We start from the raw sequence: 25696 nt of genomic DNA on the forward strand, positions 1-25696 counted from the left end.
AAGGAGGGGGAATTATGGTATGTGAGAGTTAGGGAGAGAAGAGAGAAGGAGGAAGGAGGAGAGAATAGTGCCAGAGCCAGAATCAAGAGGCAGATGATTAATTTGTACGAAGAAAACACGTAATTTCATTTGCAAGTAGCCGCCGAGCACTCTTCAAGCTTAGAAGGAACGTGTGACGGCCTGGACATGCCCAACGTGCTCCTCAACTCGTCCGAGAACACGATGAAAAGTCGGAAACAGCCGGCTAACAGTAGAGGTATAAACTCCTTTCTTCCATTGCATGACATTCGGCAGGTTAACCTATCCCAGTGCATTGAACCACGATGGCCATGAAATATCACGTTTCTCTATTTCGAAAAAGGCTGGTGCGCATCGTTTCATCGGCACTGTGCCATTCGCGATCAGTTAAAATTAGCGGAAAGTGGAGCAATAACAGACATTTTATTGATCGCGCGGCTGAATGCATATCAGTGCAGCAGCACGTTGACGTCACGCGAGAGGTGCACACATGTACAAACATGCATCAATATACATATTTTCGCTGCTGCATCCTTGAACGCATCATAGTGCATTACATGCATACACGACGAGTTTATTGATGTAGTAAATACAATTAATTTGCCCTTTGTCGTGACATTACGTTACTTCTAGCTCTCATCTGAAGTGTAAACAATTTCTTGCCGTTTTTTGCGCACTCTCCCCGTTGCGAACACCATCAGAAATAATGCATAATATTACAATACTGCAAGACGCGCGTACTTAACTTACTGATTTTTGCGTAGTTGCGAATGCGAGAGCACAGTCACTGTGCTCCACATAATTTTTGTGACCGACTGCAGTCTTAAAAGTTTGATGTTAAATATACACAACGCATTTTATTCCGTGATAACATAATTTACACAATGTTGGAGCGCAATATGCGTGCAGGTTTAGATATTATTAATATCGCGCCCAGGAAATAATGAACACCATCGCTGTCCCCTCGGCTTTCATTCACACTTTCGTGCACTTTCACTATTGTGCCAAGTACATCGTACACTGGTCATGCCGTTGCATCATTATGCAGCCATCGTTCCATTTTTCTAGCACGTGTGGCACTAAGATTAAATTATATTATTTCCTATTGTGTCCTTCGCGACCAGTTAGATTAGTTTCATGGAACTTCACAGGGTCTAAGATACCTTCTAACAAAATTTTTATCTTTCATTTATCATGAATTGCCTAGTAAAGTAAGCTCTAAAAATAGTGGCAATTGTATTAGCATAATGTGAGTAATTGCTTAGTAAGGAATTGCCAAGTATTGTGGAGTGCAAGGTGGCCGTGCCGGAACCTGGATCAATAAATAAAATGCTTTGCGCAATTACTTTGTCTATCGGGAGACTGCTCATGACAATGGCGCCAGTTGTTGGTGCCTTTTTATGAGGTGCAAGTCCTTGGTAATCCCAGAAAAACAAGAAAATGATTAAGCGTGGCTACGACCACAACAAGGAATAGGAATACCAAGGAATTAATTGTTGACGCTAAGCGTTCTTCAGATCACCACCTCCCTAGCATTTTATAATAATGTATTCACCAGGATGTAACGAACAATTATTCCATACAGCCGGAAGTTGCGAGTTGGCATTGAAAAATTGAGGTGCATCATAGAAAATATCACAAGGTTAAGGGTAATCTTGAAACGTGCACTCAGACGTTCAACTCAGGTAAAATGTGTTGGTTTGGTAAGGGTCACTAATGCGTTTCGTCAGCGGGCTACTTTGTATTAGTGTTGCTCCCCAGAAATGGTACATTATTATCTTGAAACACGAAAATGTATTTATAGTGTTGGCTTACAAAATTCGTTATTAGAACAAGAAAAAAAATAGGATATTATTCCTCTCCTGTTTTAAAATCGTCTTTTTATTCCTCCCAGTCCCAGTTTTGTCTGTCAAAAAATTATTGCCTTCACCTGCCAACAAAGCGAGTAAGTGCCACGCAGTAGGGATGTAGTTTACACCCAAAACAAGTTGGCATAAGTAATATAATGAAGGAATTTCCGATTTTCTTCTTCTATGAACGAATTCTCAATTGCTACCTGCAATGAAAAAACGATATGTTCGGATAAGGATAATCGCATGGTACAAAGAGTTCTAAATCACACCAGTGCCAAAATCGCGGAGTGATTTATATATCACTGCACCTAAATTAATCATTTTTTGTTCTTGATTTATTTATTAAGGTAAATAAAAAATGCAAACAAAAGCGTCCAAACCTGGCAGGTGATTTTAACTGGCGGCCGTAATGAGTCATGTGAATTGGCTGCTCTGCTGGCTCACCGTTGGAGTGGTGATACAGAACTTGGTTCGGGTGCTTGAGTGTCTGGTTCTTCTTGTTCAGGTGGAGAAAAGATTTCTGGTGTAGGTGAAAATCGAATGAACTTGGAAGGTGGAGCGATGAGCTATAAGCTTTGGTGGCTCCAGTGCCAAAATGAACCAAATGGACTTCGGCTTAGCCCTTTACTTCTAACTCGAAAGTTATTTCACCACATGCTTGATGAAAGGGGCCTGTGTACGACGCCGTGCGACCATTATTGATGCCGCCGTAAACAGGCCCCCTAGACAATAAAAAGAAATAAATAGATAAAGAATGCATCAACAATCACGCACAAACGGCGGATCCGCGGTGCGGCACCACTATAATCTCATATTACAACAGAAATTGCTTTTAGATGCGCAAAGCAATAGTGCAAACCAATGACGCTTTGTCATACTGAGCCTTTATTCCAACTCTGCTGAATGGAATTATGTACCTTTTTAAAATCTTACTGACTAAATTACTGCTGTCAGTTCAAAGTGACTGAAAAGATTAATTCGGTTCTTACGTTATTATGCCATTAGTTCCTTGTTTATCGGTCACTTACTGTTATTCAAATATTTATTTCGTTTTGAGATTTAACTGATTAAATAAACTACTGCATCGAGCTTGCTTATAAAGGTGTTCCTATCAATCCTAAGTTTTTAGTGCATAGCTGCAATTCTCTACTTCAGTTGCCTTTTTATTTAACATGGTATTTGGAAATTTCAAGGCAGTTTAACATCATTACTTGCACTCCTTAAGCATGTTTGCTTTACAAAAATCATAGGTCAATCAAACAAATTTTGTCCTTCCATTGAATTCCTTTCACAGACTTAATTAAGTCTAAAGTTGGAAATTCTTCCCGCAACCTTTTTTTAAATTAAAAAAGACATAATTCAAGTAATTTAAGATTTTTGTATGTTCTAAATTTCGATTTTGCTTCCTATTTGATCTATTCATATGATAATTAGATAAATATTTTAAGACTCAATTAAGTATTCGGTTTGCTTAGTTAAAGACTTAAGGATAGCTGCATCTGCTGTCTTGTCAAGGCGGTACAAATATGCCACATAAACCATAATATAATTATATTATGTAACTATTCTTGAAATGAGACTGTGAAACTTTGGGTGGTTTATCGCTCAGCTATGCGTACAGTTCATAGAACTCATAACGGCGTTGTATTCAGTTTTGTTGGCTACACACTGATCCTATCAGATTCTTACGCAATCATCCAAGTTAAATAATTTGACTCGCTTAGAGTCGAGAAACCCGATGGGTCAAGTTGCCGGGTGCCCTGCCTGACTCTGAGGCACGCGTGTTTGGTTAACATAGCGTTGCGACCATAGTTGGCCGTTGTGAAAACATGACATGAGTGACAAATGCCTTGTTTGTCGCTCAAATTGGACTGTTAACTTGTTTTTGTCATTCAAACGAGACCACTTGCTTTGTTTGCAGGGCGACTGCTGTCTCCCGACCAGCAAGTCAAGAGAGCTCGACTCCATGCCCCACCTCTAGCAGGTAAATAATGCCTCTTTAATATGTTTGACCCTTCAATGGCAAAGTAATTTATATGTTTTCGACTTGACTAATTGCGCTGCTTGCTTTGCTCTCTTTCAGATCCTTGCGACAATTCCAATGACTCTGGGTTTGGTGTTGATTTTCTTGAGGTGAGCATTACTAAATTACACCACTCTTAAAATAAATTAATAAAAATTATACTGTCAAAAAATTGACATGCCTAGTTCTTTTTTATTTGTAGAAAGTCTGCTATGCGTTGACATATCATTATTTATTTAACGCGTCATAACTGCATTTAGTTCAGTCATTTTAAATTGATTTAAAAAAGTAAATTTTTTCTCTAAGATTTAAGTTTTCCCATTTCAGTTTAAATGCTGTCTATCTCTGTACGAGAGTTTACATAAGCATAAAGTGTCTTGTCACTAGTTGCTCACATTGTAAAGCGCAAAATGCCTTCTTGGCGTGCGTTTAGAATGCGAGAGTCTATGCAATTCGTGTAAATTGTTTTTGTGCTGACCGCGAGTTGTATAATATTGCCTGTACATTTGGGGAACAGACAAACCAATAAAAAACTTCCTTAGGCTGAACACTCAGATTTAAATTCCATTCTATTGCGAACTTTTAATCACTATCTATAGCAGCTACTGAAATACATACTTGAGGCAAAGTTCATACAAGGGAACGACGAAGTGAGAAAAAAAACTGTTGTTCAATGTAGAAACATTTGCAGGATGAATCTCTTTGCGGAATTCCCCGACCGACGACATCTGACAACAGCATTTCCTTGGTTGTTCTTTCCCAGCCAGAAAGTCAGCACAGAGCTCGATATCAAACTGAGGGCAGCAGAGGCGCAGTCAAAGATGCGAGTGGCCAAGGCCACCCGGTGGTTAAGGTAGGGATTTTCATTCTGTACTTGTTTGTTGTGCTTCTGGAATATATATAATTTATCGCAAATGCGTTTCATCAATCAGCTAACGTTGCTCTCTTTTGACAGCTTGAAGGATATGACGGACCAGCAACATTGCAAGTGTTCATTGGTGTCGATGATGAGCACTCTGTGAACCCCCACTTGTTCTATCAAGCGTGCAGAGTGAGTGGAAAAACGGCAAGCCCGTGTGTGGAGAACTGCGTTGCTGGAACGAAAGTTCTGGAACTCACATTCTGCAAGGAAAATCAATTTAAAGTTATGTATGTACTAACAATTTCCATTCCTTGTCCTATATATTACTCATTTCTTTATATACGCAGTTGTGACTGTGTTGGAATTCTAAAGCAACGGAATGTTGATGTGGCGCAAAGAGTTGAAAATTCTGGGGCCCAAAAATCCAGGAAGAAGAACACAAGGTGTCGGCTAGTTTTCCGGACTCGAGTCGAGCTGCCAAATGGAATGACTGAGACTCTGCAAGTGATGTCAAATTCAATTGCATGCAGTAAGTTAAATAGTACTACTTATTATTTGTCAAAATACAAATTAAATCCTCAACAGCACAACTTCCTGGTATGCCAGAAATACTCAAAGTGTCAAAGACGTCAGCACCATTTACTGGTGGAAAAGAACTGTTTGTGCTTGGCAAAAATTTTCTCAAAGACACCAGGGTGATATTTCAGGGGAATGGTTGGAATCATGAAGTAGTTCCTGACAAAGAATACTTGCAACCGGTAAGATGTCTTAATTTTTCCAAAGCTTTAATGTCAGACAATTGCTTTCAGACTCACTTGGTGTGCACTATTCCGCCATATTCAGGTCCTTCAACTGTATCTGAGACTGTAGAGATGTATGTTCGATCAAATAATCGTCAAAGTGAGGCCATCCAATTCACTTATAATTTACCAGGTAAAATTTTGTAGCTTCCTCACAATTATTATTTCTAGAAGTCTTGGTGCACAATCCATTGCATTGCAAACTTAAAATCAGGCTACTACTGTACTAGAGCAATTGAAATTTGTTTTCCAGTAGCCTGATTTTTTTTGCAAGCTTCGCTTGGCCAAGATTTCTTGAAAAATTGACTAATATTCTGCATACGTTTTCTTTCATAAGATTGAAAACATTGCATCAGCTGATCAAGAAATTCAGGCACTCTAAATTTTTCTACAATTGTTAACTTTCGGCAGAACTAGTGATGAGTTTCTTTATAAGCTGTGAATGAATGACTGTCAAGAAAAAGCATAGCGGATGCAAAGAGTGGCTGGGATATCAAGGGTGCTTTTTGCTACTTTAAATATAATAAATTCTTGCGCCCTTGTTGTGTGTTCGTAAACTTGGGGGTGTGAGTGAGAGATTGTTTGTGTTTGTATCCGATATGCTTACATGCGCCTCAGTCAGGTTCTTGAAATTAACAATTTGTAATGATGCACGTCATACAACATCACCTGGGGGGTGCATTGTTAGTAAAATCATCTCTATCAAGAGCCAGACACGGCACATTAGTGGTAAAGGAGCAAATTTCCCTGGGCACAATCTTTTCTTTGAAACTTTAGAACAATGTTACGAGAATCAACGTAATTTCAAACTGGGAAATTTGTTAAATTGCTGTGCCTAACATTGCAAGATTCTTCTGTTGGTGCAAATAGCCATCAAGACACCAAGCTGAATGCGGAAGCAACGAGAAATATGCATCTTCTTAAGTCAGCCCCGAGGACAACAATTCTGGTGAAGTATCAAACATATTCGCAACAGCGCCCTTCGCCACAAATTTCTTAACTACTTTATTTCTCCAATGTGGCGCAGGGGTAGCTTCATATTTCAAAGACCACAACCTGCAAGGCTGCCCTTTTGACGGGACGGACAAGTAATTAACTCGTAATGATTTAGAAGGGGCCTAGCAGGTTGAGTGGAAATTGGCCTATGATTGTGGATTGGCTTCATGGACTAATTTCAAAATGACGGAAAAGCAGGTTTTCACTATGTTGCAGGCATTGGCATCAGTGCCTTAGCGTTCAGTTTTATGGAAAACCTACTTTGAGCGAGTGAAAAGTGTGGCTTATTATTTATTTATACATGGCTCTGGAACAGTGGAGTGATTCGGGGGGAGGGGGGAGTCGAAAAATTTCCTGCGGTTCACCACACCTGCAATCCAAAATTTGATCAATCTTGTGTTCAAACTTATCTTCTCTTGTGGTGTGTGGGAAATTTTAAGTCAGCCATTCAGACTTTCCGCGTTACTTTGTAACAAGCAAGCTCAAGCTCACTTGAAAGATATGAATTAATTTTTGGAAAGTTTGTTTCTGTATCTCTGCCTCACCCAAGCATACTGTGAACTTAATAGAAAGTACTTAAGTTTTGCCAAAAGTAATGGGTGGACGCTGAGTGACGGTGGCTGTTGCGAATGGCAGTACAGACTGCAGGGAGCATGTGCACAAAATTACCCAGAGCTGAGGAAATGAATGCTCACCTCCCAAACTTTTGACCCTTGCATTTGAGCTCCTTTCAGTCTGTCGGAGAAAATGAATGAATGAATGTAGACTTTTCCATAGCCATGTTTTTAATCAAACATCCCTCCAGTGCCAGTTTTCTAATAACAATTTTTATCCCCAGATGGCAGATGGGGACAACAGACTGCGCAGCCACCCCCAGAAAGTGAGTATAAAATTCAACCAAGCGAAAAAGTGTAGGAATCTATTATTTTCCACACTGTAATATTTTATTTCAACCAATATTTAAAGCTGTGCCTAAATATTTTTTTAATTTAACAAAAGTGTAGGATGTTTCTTTTTTTTATAAGTCAAGTTTTCTGCCTAGCGAGTTAGCAATATTAAACTTATGCTAAGTTGACCATATCTGGTAAAGACTGTTGGCGCTCTCACAGTTAATAAATGTTCTGCTGTGTTAAATTTTTGCGTGGTCGTTGAAATTGAATAAATGCGTAGTCACCAGATTGCTTCCTGGCATCTGGCCTAAGCAAGCTAGATTTTATTACTTTCAAAGTACTATCTTCTTCTATATAACTCGATAGAAGGGTTATGTGAAGTGCTACCATCACAAGGTTCCATTCACTATCTCGATATCAAGTGAATTTAGTGTCTGATAATTTTTTTAAAAACCTTTTAGACAACGTTGCTGACCTGTTGCAAGACCTCATGACCACTGAGACTTTGCCTACTCAGAGTGTTTCGAGTGTTGAGAAATTTCTTCACGACATAGAGCAACAACCAGCACCCGTGACTGCACCGCCACAGCCTGCAAGTGGCAACCAATTCTTTATGGTTGGTATGTATCCGCTGTGATAATTGTGCTAGCTGCCGCTAATGAGATCTTTGATTTGCTCTAGCTAGCCAAATAGGGGGCCCGGTTTTAAATCCGATTGTACATTAGTCACATATTTACCCACTTATGTTAACAGTAAGGAATGTGTTTATATTTGTCTAAATACAACTGTTTGTAACAATCAATGTCAACTTGAAATATTAAAATTGACTATGTACTTTCTAAACTAATTTGTTTTTATTAATAACTGATAATAATCATGCATAAATATCGCATGGTGCCAGTCTACAGAGAATCAAAATTATGAGTTGATTTAAATTCTTTAAGAATGGCTGGTGGCAAGGGGAGATGAAGCATTTCGGAGCCATCATATCCTTTTTTCATCTTGACCAGTTTGTGGTCCAGAAACTCCGTTAGCTGCGCCCTTAGAGCCAAATTGCTGCTAACAACAAATTGCTCCCTGGCTTCCTGGTACAGATCTCGGAAAGACATCCCTAGCAAAAAGTGTTTTGCTTATTATGAGACTCTTACAAAGGGATAGAGTTACCTGGGTAATTTGCTTCTTGGGCGTTAAGTTGATTCTCCATTAAAATATTCAAGATTTTCTTGGCATTTGTGGTTAATGATTGGAACACACTATGCAGGGAGGATAACACCATTTTGCCACTCTGCTGCACCATGACTGAGTTTTCAAACGCTGTCTCTTCATAATATGGTAGCATGGTTGTCGAGTCTTGCCAGACCAAATTGAGTTTTGCAAGTAAACACTGGTCTAGTACTAGAGAGATGATGATTGTATTAAATTCTTTTTGCCTGATTACGAAATTTAATATCAAACTCACACAATGGAGCGTTGATGTGATCTATTGTAGCCACCAAATGCAGTTTCTTCGCCATAGATATCCTAGCAATTACATTTTGCGCTTTGCTGGACTGGAGGGCTTGGCCATCTATGTTATTTATCAGCAAGTAGAGGTGATCAGAGTCGCTATGGTTGAAATGACGCAGAATAATATTGCAGCACTCATTCTCGTCTCCAGGCACAACTGCGTAATCCAGGGTGTCTCTTATTATAGCGCTGAATAGCTGCATAATGACATGCCGGTCATAAAATTGCTGTGTAGTGTAGAACTCATACATACATCTCGCAGTGTAAGGGTTGGGAAGAAACCATTGATGACAATGGCGTCATCTTCGTCACTGGAGACAAATTTGCGGAATGAATTCAAAAGAGATGCCTTGGAGCCTAAACCATAGAGAAGAAGGGAGAAGCCCTCAAGCAACAAACACTGCCACCGACTGAATTTGCTTTCCAAGTTCTTGAATATAGTTTTGCACTCCTGAAAAACGAGCCATTTTTAAGGTTGCCAAATTAAATTGTCGATTCCACCTTCTCATGTTTCTTTGGCACTTTCTGCAATGCGTCATTTATAGTATCCTGGTCAAGTCTGGGTTTCTCCAGTTTCCTCAAAGAGTGGTTAGAAGTAATTACTTTAGAAGACACGTGTGCATCGAAGTAATCCTCAGCTGAAAATGACTTTGTCTGCACCAAAATATGATGAAAATACTGGGGAAAACATAAATAAACCAAAATTAACCTGCTTTTGAATCTTGATTTTTGCCTCTTCTTTTCGAAAAGGAGTTTCTGTGCTCTCTTTGACATCATTAAATACCTCTTCTTCACTTTCGCTGTCACTCTCTTCACTAATCGCGTCACTATCACTCTCACAAAGCATTTCTCCAATGCATTTCTTTACGTTGGTGCGGAGTAATCTTGGTGTGTCAACAACTCTCCTGTAATATTCACAAAATTTAAAACTGTCACTCAACATCTTTGATATACCTTTTAGATCCAGGAGTTTGTTTGGCACTTTCTGGAGTTTTCAAATCCACGTTGCGCATGGGTCTATTCGAGGGCGTTTTAGGAGGTTCTTCTTCCACGCTGTTGTTCCTCCTTCTCTTTCGCTCTGGAGTATCACATCCATTGTCAGGAGCTGCTCTCTTTTTGCTCAGGGAAATCTCCTTTGCTTCTGGTATTGGTTGCAGTCCACCGGCTGGCGCAACACTTTTCCTCCGACCTCTCCTGACCTCATCAGCTTTGTCTCGAGATTTGTTTAGGGAATCTTCCGCAAACAATGCTAAAAATTGCATATATGAATCAAAATTAAACATTCACACAATAAGATAAGTAAAAAATTATTTAACGTAAAATTTTAACATCAATAATATTTTACAAGAACAGTGTACCTTTTGGTGTCAAAGGAGCTCGGTTTTCATTTTCACCAAATTCATCCAATAGTTCAAAATGATCAGATGCTGTCGAGAAACCTGTTCTCCTCTTTGTGGAACTTCCAGCATGAACTTTCTCTGCTGTGAAAAGGGACAAAATAATATATTTATATATTTAAGTCAACATATTATATTAAAGGTGGGTGGCACTATTATAGCGACTAAATTAGGAGCAAATAAGGGTTGGAGGTCACTGTCAAAAGACTTTTTGCTACAGTAAAAGTTAAAAATTTTCGAATAATAACTCTCTAAATATTTACAGCGCTTAACCATTTATTTTATTGGCAGCATAATATGTTGCCAAGAAAATAAAATATTCGATTCTTCTTATCGAGATCCGATGTGTAAGACACTGTTTGGGGAATCATTTTTCATGAAATAAAATAAGATGTCACGTACATAGTGTCGGAATATCCTCACAATTTTAAAAGCATGTGCTAACTTTTAGCAGCCACTTTTCTAAAAAAATACATACTACGAATTTATGCTACTTTTAAGTACATATGGATGTACATAAGTCAATTTTGGCTTAAAATGAATAGATATTTAGGGATTTGTATCTACATAAATATAATTATATATGGAAAAGTTACAGTTTTCGCCACCCCTACTTAAACATGGGATTCTCATAAGAACTGGCGAGATGTGTAACCCGACAGAAACTGTAACGTTACCATATCATAAATAATAGTTCATGCAATGACATCATGTAAAGTATTTTCTAGGGTTTTGCGGTATCGATTCTTTAGTTTAGAACGTTCAGTGTTAACTACTCACCTTTTGAACCCTTTATAAAAAGATGCTTTTCAACGTCCTCTCCACAAATAACTTTTACTTTCACATAATCCTCACAGTCATCTGATTTTACCTCGCCTTCTTTGGTCATTGTAGCTGCCGTTTTCTGTTTTCAGTCATAAATGGAAAAAAACCTCATCAGCCCGATCAGACCGTAAATTTAAATTGAAAAAATCGAAAAAATAATGTTTAGGTGCTAACAGTAAGAGCTACCGGCGGGAAAATCCAGCTGATTGTTGGTTTGGTCTTGGGGTCTTGGTCCCTGCTTGTCCGCAGCTGATTTGTACTCGCAGCTAGAGGTAGTCACGTGACAATTTTTGGCTACCAAACGCGGGATGCCGATTCATAGTCATATTATTTAATAAATAATATAAATAAGCAATATTAATGAGCAAGGATAGTACCAATAGTTGTATGTAATCTAATTTATTTTCCAACTTTACTTTATCGTTCCCAAGCCGACACTTACTGTATCCATAGTTTTTCTTTCTTGGTACTTTATTATTTTGCACATTTTATGATCAATAAAAGGTAAAATTCATTTTTTCAAGCCTTTTCTTAAATTATATATGTATAATATATATATTAAGCTCTGTTTTCATATGGAATAATTTAATGTTCATTTCTACCAATAGGAATAAATTTTAAAATTTGGTTTTATATTATATGCGTCTATAATATTCAACAATATCTAAGCCATATAAATGTGACATTATAGAATATTGTAAAATAATTTTTTATACAAAACAAAAAATCGGTGTGTGTGTGTGTCCGCACAACTCTTCTGACTTAATTCTCTTAATTAATAGTTACTTTACTTAGTTACACACATAATTATCCATACAGACACAAAAACGACGTGAATCGTTTCACCGTAACGACTGAAGAAATGTGCGTGCGTCTTTTTGACTGAGGAAACAGTAACTAAATTAAAGTCACACGCAACATAATAATATTTTGCAACAGTTTCTGAAACATAAAAATAAAATTTAAAGAAAAATTGGAAAAGGTATAGTCATTTGAAATAATTTAAACACAAATATATTTTTTCTTGCTCTTAATACTTGGGAAAAATTTAACTTAAAGGTTTAGATGAATTAAAAGTATTAAAACTGAAAACAAAACACAAAAGCCTCCAAACTATTTAATTTCAGATTTGGGCCAGATAACCCATTTTGCAGTGTGTGGCACTGATTCTTTTTTGATGACAATTTCCTTCATTTAAAATATAGAAATAAATATAAAAAATACATATATCTAGGTAAAGGTTTTACCGTAAAAATAACTTTATTCTAGAAGAGTGTTTGGGAGAGGTGCAATGTGTATAGGATATAAAAAAGTTAAAGTTTGTATATATAACTGCGCTGGTTGAAATGAGTCATAAACATTGTACAAAATTAAAAATTACTTATTTTAATAGTACTGAGATGGTTTATTTAAGACGGATTTCATCTTTTATACTATACATACAAACATAAGATGTTTAATAATGCGACGACGCGCTCTTTTGGCTAAGTATGACTCATGACTTCTTTCGCGGAAATCATTTAATCGGTTCATAATTTTTTATCTCGTGCGAGTAGTCGTAAAAGAGCGAAGCACTTGGCAATCGGATATAAGTCTTTTTGAATTCAGTAAGGAAATTCTTCATTGAAACATGATCTTGTTCCCTTGACGTAATTGCGTGTTGCTCCGGCTGGCCCATTGTATCTTCTTTTAAAGCTGCAACCCCAAATTATACTTCCTCAGCAAATGAATTTACCTCAATATCAAAATAACTTTCTAGAACCATAATTGAAATATTTCTTAAATGTTTGCGTAAGCGCGCGATGAAGAGAAAGATATAATATATAAAGCTCCGAACATTTTCCAAGAATAAAAGATGCAAATTCTACTTGAATATAATGCCTAATGGAGCAATCAATTGAAAAATTATTTATTACCTCTCCTGCTCAGTGGTGGATGATTTTCCAAGAAAGACGAGACAAACCATGTAGTCAGGAAGATGAGACAGCTTAAAGCGCACACAGTAAGAAGCAACAATTTTGAGCTTCCACTTGATTTTCTGACTAGTCTGCATTTGAACCCCTTTTCTTTCCTTAAACTGTACTGTTGCTTTCCTCTCTCCATCGCAGTTGCAACTAGTGGCAAATATGATGGAGAATATTCAGTTCTTTTGACACAATTAAAATGCTGACAGCGCGTATTATTTTAAAAGCTTTACTTGTTGATGACTTACACAACATAGACGTCCCTTTTTATTTGGTAGATGATTATAACAAACTCACGCTTACACTCAAACGCAGACATTTCAACAAAACTTGCTTATGTCTCTCACTTTTATTTTGACATTCATTCCATAGCTATATAACCATGCTCTCGCAATTGCTCATAGTCCACTTAACACAAGAATAAGATAAAGAAGACAGTATGGAAAGTACAATTGAAACAATATGCCAGCCATTTTTCAGTTGGTCACATAAAAACAAACCCAACAGATTTTACGGTAGAATTTCCTCTGGGTTGACAAAAGGAAACCATTTACCCCATTTCAATCTTCTGAGTTGAAGTTTCTACAAAATATTGCTAGAATGGCGCTGAACTTCTTATCAAGACTGGCCGCATCACAGGATGCACAGTGTGCATTGATGGCCGACTTCCAAAAACAGAATAATTATTTATGACAGAAGACGTGCATACTAAAATTGAAAGAAGTGAACAACCTGCTCAAGTTATGCTATAATCTTATCTAGTGCGCCTGACAATTTATTAATTAAAGTGTATCAATTCAATTGCAAGGTTTGCTGGGCTTGGTTTTAATTGGCAATTGGGGACTAAAGGTGATAACCTCTTGAAGCACCTAGTCCAAACCCTCTTGACTCTCATGCTTAAGCTGGTAACTGCAGCTTCTTGCCTCGTAACACTGAAAACAGTTAATAAACATAATTTTAACAACCTTAACCAAAACACGTACAAAGGAAATAATAATGTCATTGTAATTCAGGCAACCATTGAAAACATAAGCAAAGCAAATTCACTGGTAACATGATTACTATTATTTATATGACAAAAGTGAATAATTTTAATATCTAGTGAAATTTTAAAATTAAACGGAAGAATTTATCACCCTGCTTACCCTTTGTGATGTAGAGATAAAAGAAATCGCAGTAGAGCACTGTCTGAACAACTCCAGCCACAATTGCAATAAGGTCATAATGATCTTCAGCCCAAAAGCGGTAGATCCAATTGAGGAGGTACAGTCCTCGGTACACACCCAGTGCAAACAGGTAGTGTGATGTGATGCTCTCGGCTTCGCCTGTCTTGGACACCATGAACAACTGGGGCAGAATGGCTACTGACTCAAGGTAGATAGAGAAAGTCCACAGGATCTGGAATTTATGTAATGAGTGGCATTAATTTTGTTACAAACTCAGAAGTTAATAATGACTCTCACCTCCACAACTTGGAAGTCATGGTTGATCAAAAGAGCAAGTGCGACAGCAGGGACTACAAGGAATTCAATCCTGTGAAATTTAGAATATTACAATCAATGGCTTAAATTAATTCTGAAGTTGCACAATCAAGAATTTTATACTTAAAAATTATTTATTGAACAAAAATGCTTAAATATTTTAATTTTACAAATTTAAAATATTGAGAGAATTTGTTATTTGGATAAAAATCAAGTTAAAATCATAATAGATGACATTGTGTTATCACTATCAGAAAACATTATATTGCAATAAAACAAAATACATTGAATTAGGCAGCTCTGTGGTATTTTTTTTATTTTACCATTTTTAGGTGGTTGCTCTATCTCAAAATAAAATTGAGTGTGATTTCGGCCCTCAAATAATGATCTCATAGGCACAGCCGGGCAAAGCATTTCTGTGAATACAAAAATATGCCAGGGGGCATGGTATTTACCTGAATGTGTCGTGGTTGTGGTCATATGTAGCCTTGAATTTGACATACATCAAGTAGATGGTCGCATACGAGGCAGCCAAAAAGACCACTTTCATCACCGAGTTGTAGAGGGAAATGTAGGAGGTGATGAGATCGAGATACCTGGTCGTGTACACCAAGCCGAAAAGCAATTGACTTTTCCCACTGATGCCTGCAATCAATAAACAATAAACGCCACGAGTTTAGGAAACCTGCCGATTAAAATAGATCAACTGATTCCCTATGTTAAGTAATAATACGCAGGTTCAGGAAGCCAAAGGTAACCAACACCATTTTGAGACCCCAAAAGGGCTCCTCTGGCCCAGGCAGAACGACGTAAACAAAGCAAGGGCGAGAGAGCACCGGCTCGGTTTTGAACCGTTTGATTCAGGGAAAATTGAGAGAGTGCTGCTCGTACCTGCACATGACCTGGACATCCATATCTTGCGCAGCAGAATTATGATGGCTAGCAGATGCGAAATGTCGCCGAGTAGCCGAAAAATGTTCATGTCGACGGCTGTCGGTGTCCGAAATGCGAAGATGGCAGAAATGACGTGGCCTCAGCTGTTGTTGTCGAGTCGGGGGCGTGGTATCGACGTCGATTCGTACGCTGAACTCTTGTCATTGCAAGAAGTTGCAAGTTCACTAGTTTCGCATTTCATTCTGTAGGGGGCGTCCTTAAAAAAATTCAGAAGTTTAAAATATAATAAAATTAATTCTAATCTCATACCAGATCAATAATTTAGGAGAAGGATACAATATTAAATTTTGAATAAGTAAAAACTATGATTCAATGTTTTTTTTAATTTAAAGCACACCTATTTATATTTATAGTTATGAGTAAAATCTCAAATTCGCGCTATCAGTTCAAAGGCATGTAGTTTACTGAATATTGTATAGATGGCTTTACAAAATTTCACCACAATCTCATCCTGCCCTCCCTAAACAAAAACACGTGGGTTAGAAGATACTCAACTCAATCTGCCGCAGTGCCGCTTGATGTTATTCTTTCTACGTTTGTGACAAAAATACTGTTTTACTGAAAAACTTTCTCACATTTCGACTCTTCAGACTAAGTAAATGTTCTTTAGTGGTTAGTAAGTCATGTAGGTTGTGTACGTACATAATGTATTTTAAGTAACATACGCGTGCACTTAATAACAGATAACTTCCGTACATCATACAAAATACATGTTGTGTTCATATTCTTATATAATTGTTACAGTTTTATTAATTTATAATGCTCTTCCTTCAAGACTTGTAACGTATCATGTTCTTTTCTTTGTGAAACGATCTCTATTTTTTCATAATTATGTGTATGTTCATGTAATGATGATGTCATTTAACTTTAATTCTTAAGGAGGCTTGACTCTGCAAAACCAAAGAAAATCCTTGATGCTAATGCAAAATTGCACAAACCAATCACAAGGCTTCAGTTAAACTTTTTTATTGGTACAACTATAAATTTTGTGAAAAGCGGCTGCAAAGTTAGCATGATTTGATCATCTTTGCCTCCCTTTTTGAAATCTTGGTTTATTTTACATCAAAGAGTTTCCCCCTAAACGTGTCATTACGCTGTTAGATGAATCTTGACAATAGAGGATGAAATCTGCAGTCAACAATTCCAATACTTTTAATTGTCATGTATTAATGCAGTTTTGTGTTGTTTTCAGATTTCAGAGAGTGATTATTATTGGCATAATGATATCGCGTTCAAACTGAAATTCGCAAAATGTCAGAAGATCCATCAGAATTTTTCCTTGCGCTCACTGCGCAACTAAGGAATAATTCCCTTTGGAAAAATGCAAGTCCACGCTTTACTCAGCTATTGACTGAAAAGGTCGTTGAAAGAGATCGTAGAAAATTTCTTCTAATGTTTGATTTTAAAGATCTGGGACAAAAATCTGTGCAAAGAGCTCTGCTCAGAGTTGGTGGAAGGAATCATTGCTCAACCAGAACGTTCAGAAACAATCGCAAAAGTATTTCCTCAACTTGTACTTCCCATCTTGTCCTGGGCATCTACAAACCCAAGATGGCCAGAAAAGAGGGTTTTTATTTTAGCAAATATGGCTGGAGTTAGCCCTGACGCTAAAAGGTATTTTTGCTTGTATATTGAAAATAATTATAATATTTTACATTTACATTAATTGTTCAAGATTTGCACAAGAAAAGCTATACCTGACCAAGGGCCCTTTTGAGGAATCGACCTCATGCGAACCGCCTCAATCAAAGAAGAGATGCAAAAATCAGTTGCCCTCTTTGGAAGCTGTACTAGACCTTCTGAAATCAGATCAGCCATATTTTGCTTGCTTGTGGAGATGGTCGCACTTGATTGCTAAGCTCGGCAGCTCAGATTCAGAGCATCAATGGCAAGGATTAAACAATTCTTCAACTTTTACATTTAAAATTTATTCTAAAACAGGCTTAGCTATTTATGCATTCAATTGGCGCTTGGAATACCTGAAAAGGAGAAGACCCTGATGTGCAACAATGATGATATGACAGCTTGGGTGTTGAACTACTCTGAAACCAAGCCCAGACTTTCGTTTTCAACAAGATGTTCCCCAGGTTAGCTAAATTACATTTAAAGGAAGTTTATCTTTATGATCATCAATACAATGTTATATCTCTCAGGCCAAGAAACTGCCATGAACTGGATTGGTGAGTGCTGTCCTGGCGTAGTTAATGTGGCAGGTGTGATGCTACAAACAAAATCGAAGAAGCCAAAGTTCCTGAGTGAGAAATCGCTTGTGATGGTTCCATCTACCAAGGCCAACTTGCGCAGTTTGGCAGTAGCAGTCACTGCGGGTCAGAGTGTGCTGCTGCAAGGCCCTGTTGGTTGTGGAAAAACAGCTCTCATTGAACAACTTGCCATGATGACCGGCAGATGTGGACCTCCTGAACTCTTGATCGTTCAGCTTGGAGAGGAAACAGATAGCAAAATGCTTTTAGGTGGATACAGATGTTCTGAAAACCTTGGTGAATTTGTCTGGAGACCTGGAATTTTGACACAGGTTAATATTATCTTGCAAAATCATGCATGGTGCTCATCAGGGTCAAATTTAGGCTGTTGAGAAAGGCTCGTGGCTTATTCTTGAGGACATTGACTGTGCCTCGTCAGATGTTTTGTCAGTGCTTGCGTCTCTACTTGAAACTGGAAAACTGGCTGTACCCGGATACAGGGATTGCATCCAAGCTGCTACTACATTCCAGCTCTTTGCAACCAGGAGGTATTAATTTTGAGAAATGAGCCACAGAGTGGCAGTGAAGTTACCTTTCAATCTAACTCCCATTTCAGAACTACACAGGGTTTCAGCCAAGTGTCTACTACAAACATGTTGGACAAGATTTGGATGCAAGTCAACGTAGAGCCTCTGGCTAGACATGAGCTAGAAATGGTCATTAAAAAGAAGGTGCGTTTAGCAGTCAAAGTAAATTATATTATTAAATATTCCTCATCATAGCACCCTCAACTTGAAACTGTTGTGTCAAGGCTGCTGGACGTGTTCTTAGTGTTCTCAAGAGGCAGCCACTCGACTGCTCTTGAATCACAGCCCACCATGCCTGTCAGTGGAATGGACATAGCACCAGATATAAAACCACCAAATTTAGCTGGCAGACTGATTTCAACAAGGTTTGAAGTCAAATTTAGCAGAGAAAAAAAATAATTGATTGGAATTATTCGCAGAGATTTGCTCAAGTGGTGTGCTAGAGCGTCTGTTGATTTCAAGGAAGGATCAGCAGAATGCGCATTGAGAATTTTGCAAGACGCAATAGACATTTTCTCATGCGCAGCCCCATCAGAAGGTTAACATTTCTGTGTTGCAATTCAGAATATACTAATTTTACTTTTTAGAGGAAAGACACAGATTGGCAGTTGCTGCTTCGGACAGGCTGGGAATAGCCCACCCAAACGTACCCTTCTTTTGCAAAACATACAAACCTTATATCAAGTCGACTCATTCAAACTTTATCGCTGGTAGGGGGAAAGTCGCTTGTGCTAAAAAACTAGCCGTTCAAATGGAGTGAGTTTGAAATTAATGCTTTTATTAACATTCAAGTTAACGTCATATTTGTGCAGGCAAAAGACCGTTTACTCGCTTACTCAAGCAGCCAGCTGCCTCTTGGAAAGAGTTGCATGTTGCATTGAACATGGGGAGCCTGTTCTGCTTGTCGGAGAAACAGGAACGGGAAAAACTGCTACCATTCAGCTCCTGGCTCAAAAAGCCGGTCAAAAACTGAAGGTCATCAACATGAATCAACAGAGCGACAGTGCAGACTTGCTTGGCGGATACAAACCGGTTGATTTGAAAATGACTGTAGAACCAGTTCGTTTGGAATTCGAAACACTCTTTTCCAATACCTTTGACAGGGGGAAAAATTCCAAATTTTTGAACCATGTTGCAGTAAGTACAGTTAGGGTATGTGTTATCCATGACACTAACCCCTGAAAAAGTTGTGTTTTTTAGGTCGGCGCTGGGACGCATTGTTGTTTCTGATGCGCTGTACTCTGACAAAAGCTCTCAAGAAGCCTGAGAGTGACATAAACAGTTGGAAGGAACTAGATTCCAAATTGGAGAGGCTTGAGACTCAACTAAAATCTGGACAGTCGTCCCTGGCATTCCAGTTTGTGGAGGGAACTTTGGTATTTAATTGGCTACTTTCAATCCTTCTACGTTTTTACATTATTTGTCTGTATAGGTAAAAGCTGTCTCTGAAGGTGGCTGGGTATTGCTGGATGAAATAAATTTGGCCACCGCTGAAACTTTGCAGTGTCTCTCTGGACTCTTGGAAGGAAACCACGGCTCTCTTCATTTGCTTGAACGTGGAGATACAAAACCAATCAAACGCCACCCTGCCTTCAGACTCTTTGCCTGCATGAATCCAGCAACTGATGTTGGAAAAAAGGATTTGCCATCAGGATTGAGAAACAGGTATTATTATTGTATTTTGTACCACTCGTGTATTTAACACGTTGTTTAGATTTACCGAATTTTACGTTGCTGAATTGACGGAGAAAAATGATTTGATTCAACTAACTGACTCATATATGAGTGGTCAAGGACTTTATCCAAAAGATTTGGATAACATTGTCAATTTGTATTTGAAATTGAAGTCTGAAGCAAATAAAACTCTTGCTTCTGGAACGGGTCACAAACCTCATTACAGGTATGTCCTTTTGAACTTAATAAGAGTGATGTAATTAAATCTTAAATCCTAATTTTCAGTTTACGGACGCTCTGCCGAGCTTTGTCGACAGCATCGAAAAACCCTTGTGGGCAGATTCGCAGGTCTCTGATGGAGTCCTTCAGCCTGAGTTTCTTGACACAGTTGGACAAGGGTTCCCAAGAAACTGTGCTGAAACTCATTGTTCAGTAAGATTTGATTCATAGTAATCTAATGCACATTTCAAATTTTCTCTCAAGGTTCATTCTTGACAAAGATGCCAAAAGTGTTATGAAAAAACCAATTGCCAAACCAGAGAATGGTGACGCCATTAACGTTGAAGGCTTTTGGGTGCAGTCAGGAACTTTGGAACCAAAAGTTCCAGACAATGTAAGGAACCAAAATTACTTTGAATAACTATCTAATTGTGTCCATATATTATATATTTTCAGTACATCTTGACCCCAAGTGTGAGGAACCATTTGAGGGATTTAGCAAGAGCTGTTGCTCTTGATCAAGCACCTGTACTTCTTCAGGGTGAAACTTCTGTTGGCAAAACAAGTTTGATCACATATCTGGCTAACATAACGGGCCACACATGCTTGCGAATCAATAACCACGAGCACACTGACCTTCAAGAGTACCTTGGGCAGTACAGCGCTGACACTGATGGTGCTCTAACATTCAAGGAAGGTGCTCTCGTAGAAGCCATGCGAAATGGTTATTGGGTCATCTTGGATGAGCTCAACTTGGCTCCATCAGATGTGTTAGAAGCTTTGAACAGAGTGCTGGATGACAACAGAGAACTTTTCATTCCTGAGACGCAGACCTTGGTCAAAGCTCATCCTAGATTCATGTTGTTTGCCACACAGAACCCTCCTGGGCTGTATGGTGGTCGAAAAGTGAGTTATAGTATTTATTGTTTTTGAGTTTCTTTTTAATATACCTATGTTGCACAGCTTCTATCTCGGGCATTCAGAAATCGCTTTGTGGAGCTACACTTCAGTGAATTTCCACCTTCAGAGTTGGAGACCATTTTGCAGGAGAGATGTCAACTGCCTCCTTCATACGCCAAGAAGATGGTTGCAGTCATGAACACTTTGCAGCTCAGGCGTAGAGAAAGTGCCGCCTTTGCTGGAAAGCAGGGATTCATGACTTTAAGAGATTTGTTCAGATGGGGTGAAAGGTACAGGCTGGCAGACTCTAAAACTGGGAATTATGAGTGGGAGCAGCATTTGGCTGATGAAGGTAAGCCTTTTCAAATTTCTGGAGATTTTGTTTTACCAGCCATTGTTTAAGGATATTTGGTTTTGGCTGGACGAGTTCGGCGCCATGAAGAAGCGCAAGTCATCGAAGAAGCTCTCCAGAAGCACTTTAAGTGTAAGGTGGATCCTGACAGACTGTTCTCTTGTAAGATTGAACTATACTTTTTTGTTTAAATTTTTATTTCACCTTAACTTTCTTTTTAGGGAGCTCTAGAACGTCAAACACTACCAGAGCAATTCTAAAAAATGTGCTTGAGTCAGCAGTTTCTGGCTTTGATCACATTGTTTGGACGTTTAATATGAGACGTTTGGCAGTACTTGTTGGTATGTGATGTCTGTATTATTAGACTTATCCTCTAATGACCCTCGCCTATTTCATTAGGAAAAGCAGTCCAATTCAAAGAACCAGTGTTGCTGGTTGGCGAAACAGGCTGTGGGAAAACCTCTGTGTGCCAACTTCTTGCTGCGCTTGAAAAAAAGCAGCTGCACTATGTCAACTGCCACATGCACACCGAAGCCGCCGATTTCCTAGGCAGTTTGAGGCCTGTGCGAAACCACGAAGAAAGCGATGGCAAGCTCTTTGAGTGGGTTGATGGCCCACTAGTTATGTCAATGCTTGGCGCTGACTGGTTCTTGGCTGACGAGATTTCCCTGGCTGACGATAGCGTGCTGGAACGTCTGAACTCCTTGCTTGGTAAGATATATAAATTAAATAAACAAATCACAATCTAAACTCTACCACTTTAGAACCTGAGCAAACACTTCTCCTTGCTGAGAAAGGTGGTGATATTATCACCGCAACAGAAGGATTCCAATTTGTGGCTACAATGAATCCAGGCGGTGATTTTGGCAAAAAAGAGGTTGTTCAATAAATTATTATCTATGCAATTAGCCTTACTTAACTATAAAATACAGCTGTCCCCAGCATTGAGGAACCGTCTTACTGAAATCTGGTGCGAAGGATGTGAGACGAGAGCAGATAGAATTGCAGTTGCTGAAAAATCACTTAATTCTGGGCTTTTCTTTGGAAACCAAGAAGACTGCACATCTGGAGTTGGGAGATGCGCTGCTGATTTCATTGATTGGCTGCAGAAAACCAGTATGGGGTCAAGGTATGCTTTCATTTTTTGTTGATAAGTATTATGATATATTTAAACACAAAATCCTGCAGGCTGCCATTCAGCGTTAGAGATTTGCTGACGTGGATTCACTTCATCAACACTGTCACTGAAAATACCAAACAAAATCAATTGACATCAATTGACATTGGTTCAGCGTATATTCATGGTGCTTGCTTAACCTTCTTGGACAGCTTAGGATCAGGGCTAACCGCAAATGCAAGGTATGTAATAAATTATGTTTCAAGAAGTGTTTTCTTCAAATAAATTATGTAGCCCCTCAGACATCCGCCAAGCCAGAATTGAGGCAATCAATTTTCTAGAAGCACAAGTTAAAACCATAACTGGAACTGCCCCTGCATTCAGTCCAATCAGGGAAAAAGTAGGGAGAATCATTTCTGACGATAGAAAAGTTGGATTGGAACCATTCTTTATTGAAAGAGGTAGGAACGTGAGGATGATTTTTATATCTTAAACTCACTGTAAACATCTAGGCCCTGTGGAAAACTGCAGCTTTCCAAGCGAGTTCATGTTTGATGCACCAACAACCAGCAGCAGTGTCACTAGACTCCTTAGAGCTCTCCAACTCAGCAAGCCAATTTTGTTGGAGGGAAGCCCTGGTGTGGGTAAAACAAATCTTGTTCAAGCACTGTCAAAAGCATCAGGACATTCTCTGACTCGCATCAATCTTTCTGACCAAACGGTGTGAAGATTTAGGAATATTGAATGCAGCAATTTATTGATATTTCCTGTACCAGGATGCATCTGATTTGTTTGGAGCCGATTTGCCTGTGGAGGGAGGATTGGGTGGGCAGTTTGCCTGGAGAGATGGTCCATTTTTGCAGGCTCTCAAAGCTGGAGACTGGATTGTGCTGGATGAGGTAGATAATTTTCATTATAAGACACAACTAGCAACGCTGCACCACGCTAAAGGGCTGATTTTTGGTCACGTGGTCAGCCGCCAGATGCCATGACTTTGGCTAAGATGTGCCAATAAATGGTGAAAAACTCACCCACTGCTTGCCCAAAATCCAACTAAGCCATTAAATTAAAAATTTCAATACTTAGATCTAGAATATCATTTTTTGTTTAAATAATTCAAATTATATTTTATGCTACAGCTCAACTTGGCGTCCCAATCGGTCTTGGAAGCTTTGAACGCTTGCCTAGATCACAGAGGAGAAGTCTACATTCCTGAAATTGGCAGGTCTTTCAAGGTCAACTCCAAAACTACCAGAATATTTGGCTGCCAAAATCCCCAGAGGCAGGGTGGGGCCAGGAGAGGGCTCCCAAAATCTTTCCTCAATAGATTTACTGAAGTTTACATTGAATCCTTGACGGCTGTGGATATGCACTTCATTGCACAATCTCTGTTTCCCGAGCTACCATCTGACCTTCTTGAAGGCATGGTCTCTTTCACCCACAGAGTAGCTCAGGAGACTACTGAATTGAGGCAGTGGGGATTCAGTGGTGGACCGTGGGATATGAATCTTAGAGACCTCTCAAGATGGGCTCTCGCTACTAAGGAAAAAGGCTCATGCGATGTTGGTGCAGGAGGTGCAGCATACCTGATCTATTTTAGTAGGATGAGAACCATCAAAGATATAGAAAAGGTGTGTTCCATCAAATTTGATGATATTTCTGTAATATTTTATCAAATCAATTTGAATCCATTTCAACGTAATAATGTATTCAATATTTTTCATGTCTAGCAACTAAGTTGAGCAGTTTAACTTAACACATTTTTCTTTTAAGATGTCTGTTGCGTATGAGGAAGAAGTAGGCCAAAAATGGCCCCTGCCTAAAGGTCGGCCCACTTTGAGCATAACTGAAGAGAAAGTCATAATTGGAGGTGTTGCACTCCCAAGGTCCAACTTCCAAGTTGACGCACCTTTCCTTGTGCTCAGATCATCTTACTACATTTTGTACTCACTGGCATGCTGCGTACATCACAAATGGCTTTCCATTTTGGTGAGTAAAGCTAGGTACATAAGAAGAATGTGAAAATCTTAGCCAACTTTGCGCTGCCTAAAGCAAAGGGCTCATTTTTGCCGATTCTCCAAACGCTTTTGTTGTGTCATCCTCAGCTCTGGAAGACAAATGAGTTATTTCACGCTTGCTTTTGGCGGGTGGGAGGGTTGTGCGAAAGTGGTGAAAAATGTTAAGCTGCAGGTGAAAAAACTGAAGTGAATCTTCCTCTTCCATTTTCTCTTCCCTCTTGTTTTGTTTTTTGTTCGGTGGCCCTAGCTCTACAAATAATACGGATCAATAAAAGAACGCACCCAATCTTCAAGCTTCATTCTTCCCTTAACCAAATGGGTTCAATTAGAAAGAATAGTGGTGTTGGAAATTTCTTTTCATCTTAATTGTAATTAAGTAATCATTTTTTACATATAATATAATTTATTTAAAATTTAATATTTTAATATAAATAATTAAGTTTGAATCTATTGCCAGGTTGGAAGTGCAGGCAGTGGGAAAAGCAGCGTAGTTTCTCTTCTTGCAGCACTCACAGGCCAGCAACTGAAAGTGCTGGCAATGAATTCGTCCATGGACACAACGGAAATTCTCGGTGGCTTTGAGCAGGTAGGACCAAACCTTTCTTTCATTCTTTGATGTATCGGTATTTACTGTTGTCAAGGGTGAAATTTATTTTCAAGGGTTGCGGTCACGTAATGGTGCTGATAACAGTTCCGAATGAAATGCTTTAAGTTTTTAAGCCACGAGATTAAAGTTTAAAATAGCATGTTATTTTTGTCATGGGGACAAAAAGTTTGTTTAAAACATTATAGGTGAAATTTACAGCAGAGAGCGGTTACTTAGTCAAGATAAGCCAAGACAAAGGCAATTTGTAGTTTGCTCTCAAGATTGATCACTTGGTAGAATGACTAATGTTTGCATCTCCACCATTTATTTGTCATACTCCAGCAGGGTAATGAGATACCGGCCTTAATGTTTAAAGAGCCGTCATCTAGTGATGGTATAAATTTGTAATAGTACAGCTCCGCTTTGCTGAATCGGCATTATCGTCGCCACTAAGTAGATATGCGAGAGACCTC

At 38.7% G+C, this 25696-nt stretch overlaps 4 protein-coding genes across 8 annotated transcripts in view; 2 read left to right on the top strand and 2 right to left on the bottom strand.

Annotated features, from left to right (window-relative positions):
* Positions 1 to 41: 41 nt before the first annotated feature.
* NFAT (NFAT nuclear factor) lies at positions 42 to 8285 on the top strand. Of its 4 annotated transcripts, none has more exons than XM_065482538.1 (11): positions 42 to 256; positions 3793 to 3855; positions 3955 to 4004; positions 4586 to 4747; positions 4850 to 5043; positions 5104 to 5285; positions 5342 to 5514; positions 5566 to 5689; positions 7391 to 7432; positions 7904 to 8062; positions 8124 to 8285. In XM_065482538.1, exons 1-11 carry the CDS (start codon positions 187 to 189, stop codon positions 8165 to 8167), a joined length of 1263 nt encoding a protein of 420 aa, XP_065338610.1. In that variant the 5' UTR covers positions 42 to 186; the 3' UTR covers positions 8168 to 8285. The 4 variants fall into 4 exon arrangements, 2 of the variants coding, with proteins under 2 accessions (XP_065338610.1, XP_065338611.1); XM_065482539.1 differs by having other exon boundaries at positions 8128 to 8285; XR_010574687.1 differs by lacking the exon at positions 8124 to 8285 and adding an exon at positions 6427 to 6505 and having other exon boundaries at positions 43 to 256; positions 7904 to 8003.
* Orc2 (origin recognition complex subunit 2) lies at positions 8280 to 11353 on the bottom strand. Of its 2 annotated transcripts, none has more exons than XM_065482537.1 (9): positions 11126 to 11353; positions 10307 to 10426; positions 9903 to 10197; positions 9658 to 9853; positions 9450 to 9602; positions 9202 to 9399; positions 8902 to 9145; positions 8607 to 8837; positions 8280 to 8553 (listed from the first exon to the last, which is right to left on the bottom strand). In XM_065482537.1, the coding sequence occupies exons 1-9, from the start codon at positions 11232 to 11234 to the stop codon at positions 8345 to 8347; spliced, it is 1755 nt and encodes a 584-aa protein (XP_065338609.1). In that variant the 5' UTR covers positions 11235 to 11353; the 3' UTR covers positions 8280 to 8344. The 2 variants fall into 2 exon arrangements, with proteins under 2 accessions (XP_065338609.1, XP_065338608.1); XM_065482536.1 differs by having other exon boundaries at positions 10307 to 10429.
* A 1994-nt stretch (positions 11354 to 13347) lies between these two features.
* Positions 13348 to 15689, bottom strand: KdelR (ER lumen protein-retaining receptor). The gene is made up of 5 exons (XM_065484766.1): positions 15507 to 15689; positions 15071 to 15260; positions 14598 to 14667; positions 14280 to 14532; positions 13348 to 14066 (listed from the first exon to the last, which is right to left on the bottom strand). The coding sequence occupies exons 1-5, from the start codon at positions 15595 to 15597 to the stop codon at positions 14032 to 14034; spliced, it is 639 nt and encodes a 212-aa protein (XP_065340838.1). The 5' UTR covers positions 15598 to 15689; the 3' UTR covers positions 13348 to 14031.
* A 356-nt stretch (positions 15690 to 16045) lies between these two features.
* LOC135940619 (midasin) overlaps positions 16046 to 25696 on the top strand; it is a 48250-nt gene continuing 38599 nt past the window's right edge. Inside the window, exons 1-31 of the mRNA XM_065485590.1 lie at positions 16046 to 16164; positions 16762 to 16928; positions 16978 to 17183; positions 17245 to 17457; positions 17511 to 17656; positions 17723 to 18102; positions 18155 to 18318; positions 18387 to 18501; positions 18553 to 18722; positions 18777 to 18895; positions 18945 to 19113; positions 19170 to 19494; positions 19545 to 19733; positions 19790 to 20022; positions 20072 to 20257; positions 20317 to 20463; positions 20515 to 20644; positions 20707 to 21156; positions 21214 to 21502; positions 21554 to 21664; positions 21724 to 21843; positions 21902 to 22213; positions 22267 to 22379; positions 22435 to 22631; positions 22691 to 22861; positions 22914 to 23080; positions 23132 to 23340; positions 23396 to 23518; positions 23759 to 24250; positions 24393 to 24608; positions 25095 to 25223. Of these exons, the coding sequence (XP_065341662.1) occupies positions 16821 to 16928; positions 16978 to 17183; positions 17245 to 17457; positions 17511 to 17656; positions 17723 to 18102; positions 18155 to 18318; positions 18387 to 18501; positions 18553 to 18722; positions 18777 to 18895; positions 18945 to 19113; positions 19170 to 19494; positions 19545 to 19733; positions 19790 to 20022; positions 20072 to 20257; positions 20317 to 20463; positions 20515 to 20644; positions 20707 to 21156; positions 21214 to 21502; positions 21554 to 21664; positions 21724 to 21843; positions 21902 to 22213; positions 22267 to 22379; positions 22435 to 22631; positions 22691 to 22861; positions 22914 to 23080; positions 23132 to 23340; positions 23396 to 23518; positions 23759 to 24250; positions 24393 to 24608; positions 25095 to 25223 (6099 nt within the window). The 5' untranslated portion in view covers positions 16046 to 16164; positions 16762 to 16820. The remainder of the gene's footprint in view (positions 16165 to 16761; positions 16929 to 16977; positions 17184 to 17244; positions 17458 to 17510; positions 17657 to 17722; positions 18103 to 18154; positions 18319 to 18386; positions 18502 to 18552; positions 18723 to 18776; positions 18896 to 18944; positions 19114 to 19169; positions 19495 to 19544; positions 19734 to 19789; positions 20023 to 20071; positions 20258 to 20316; positions 20464 to 20514; positions 20645 to 20706; positions 21157 to 21213; positions 21503 to 21553; positions 21665 to 21723; positions 21844 to 21901; positions 22214 to 22266; positions 22380 to 22434; positions 22632 to 22690; positions 22862 to 22913; positions 23081 to 23131; positions 23341 to 23395; positions 23519 to 23758; positions 24251 to 24392; positions 24609 to 25094; positions 25224 to 25696) is intronic.

Source organism: Cloeon dipterum, chromosome 3 (assembly GCF_949628265.1).
Source record: "Cloeon dipterum chromosome 3, ieCloDipt1.1, whole genome shotgun sequence".
NCBI lineage: Eukaryota > Metazoa > Arthropoda > Insecta > Ephemeroptera > Baetidae > Cloeon > Cloeon dipterum.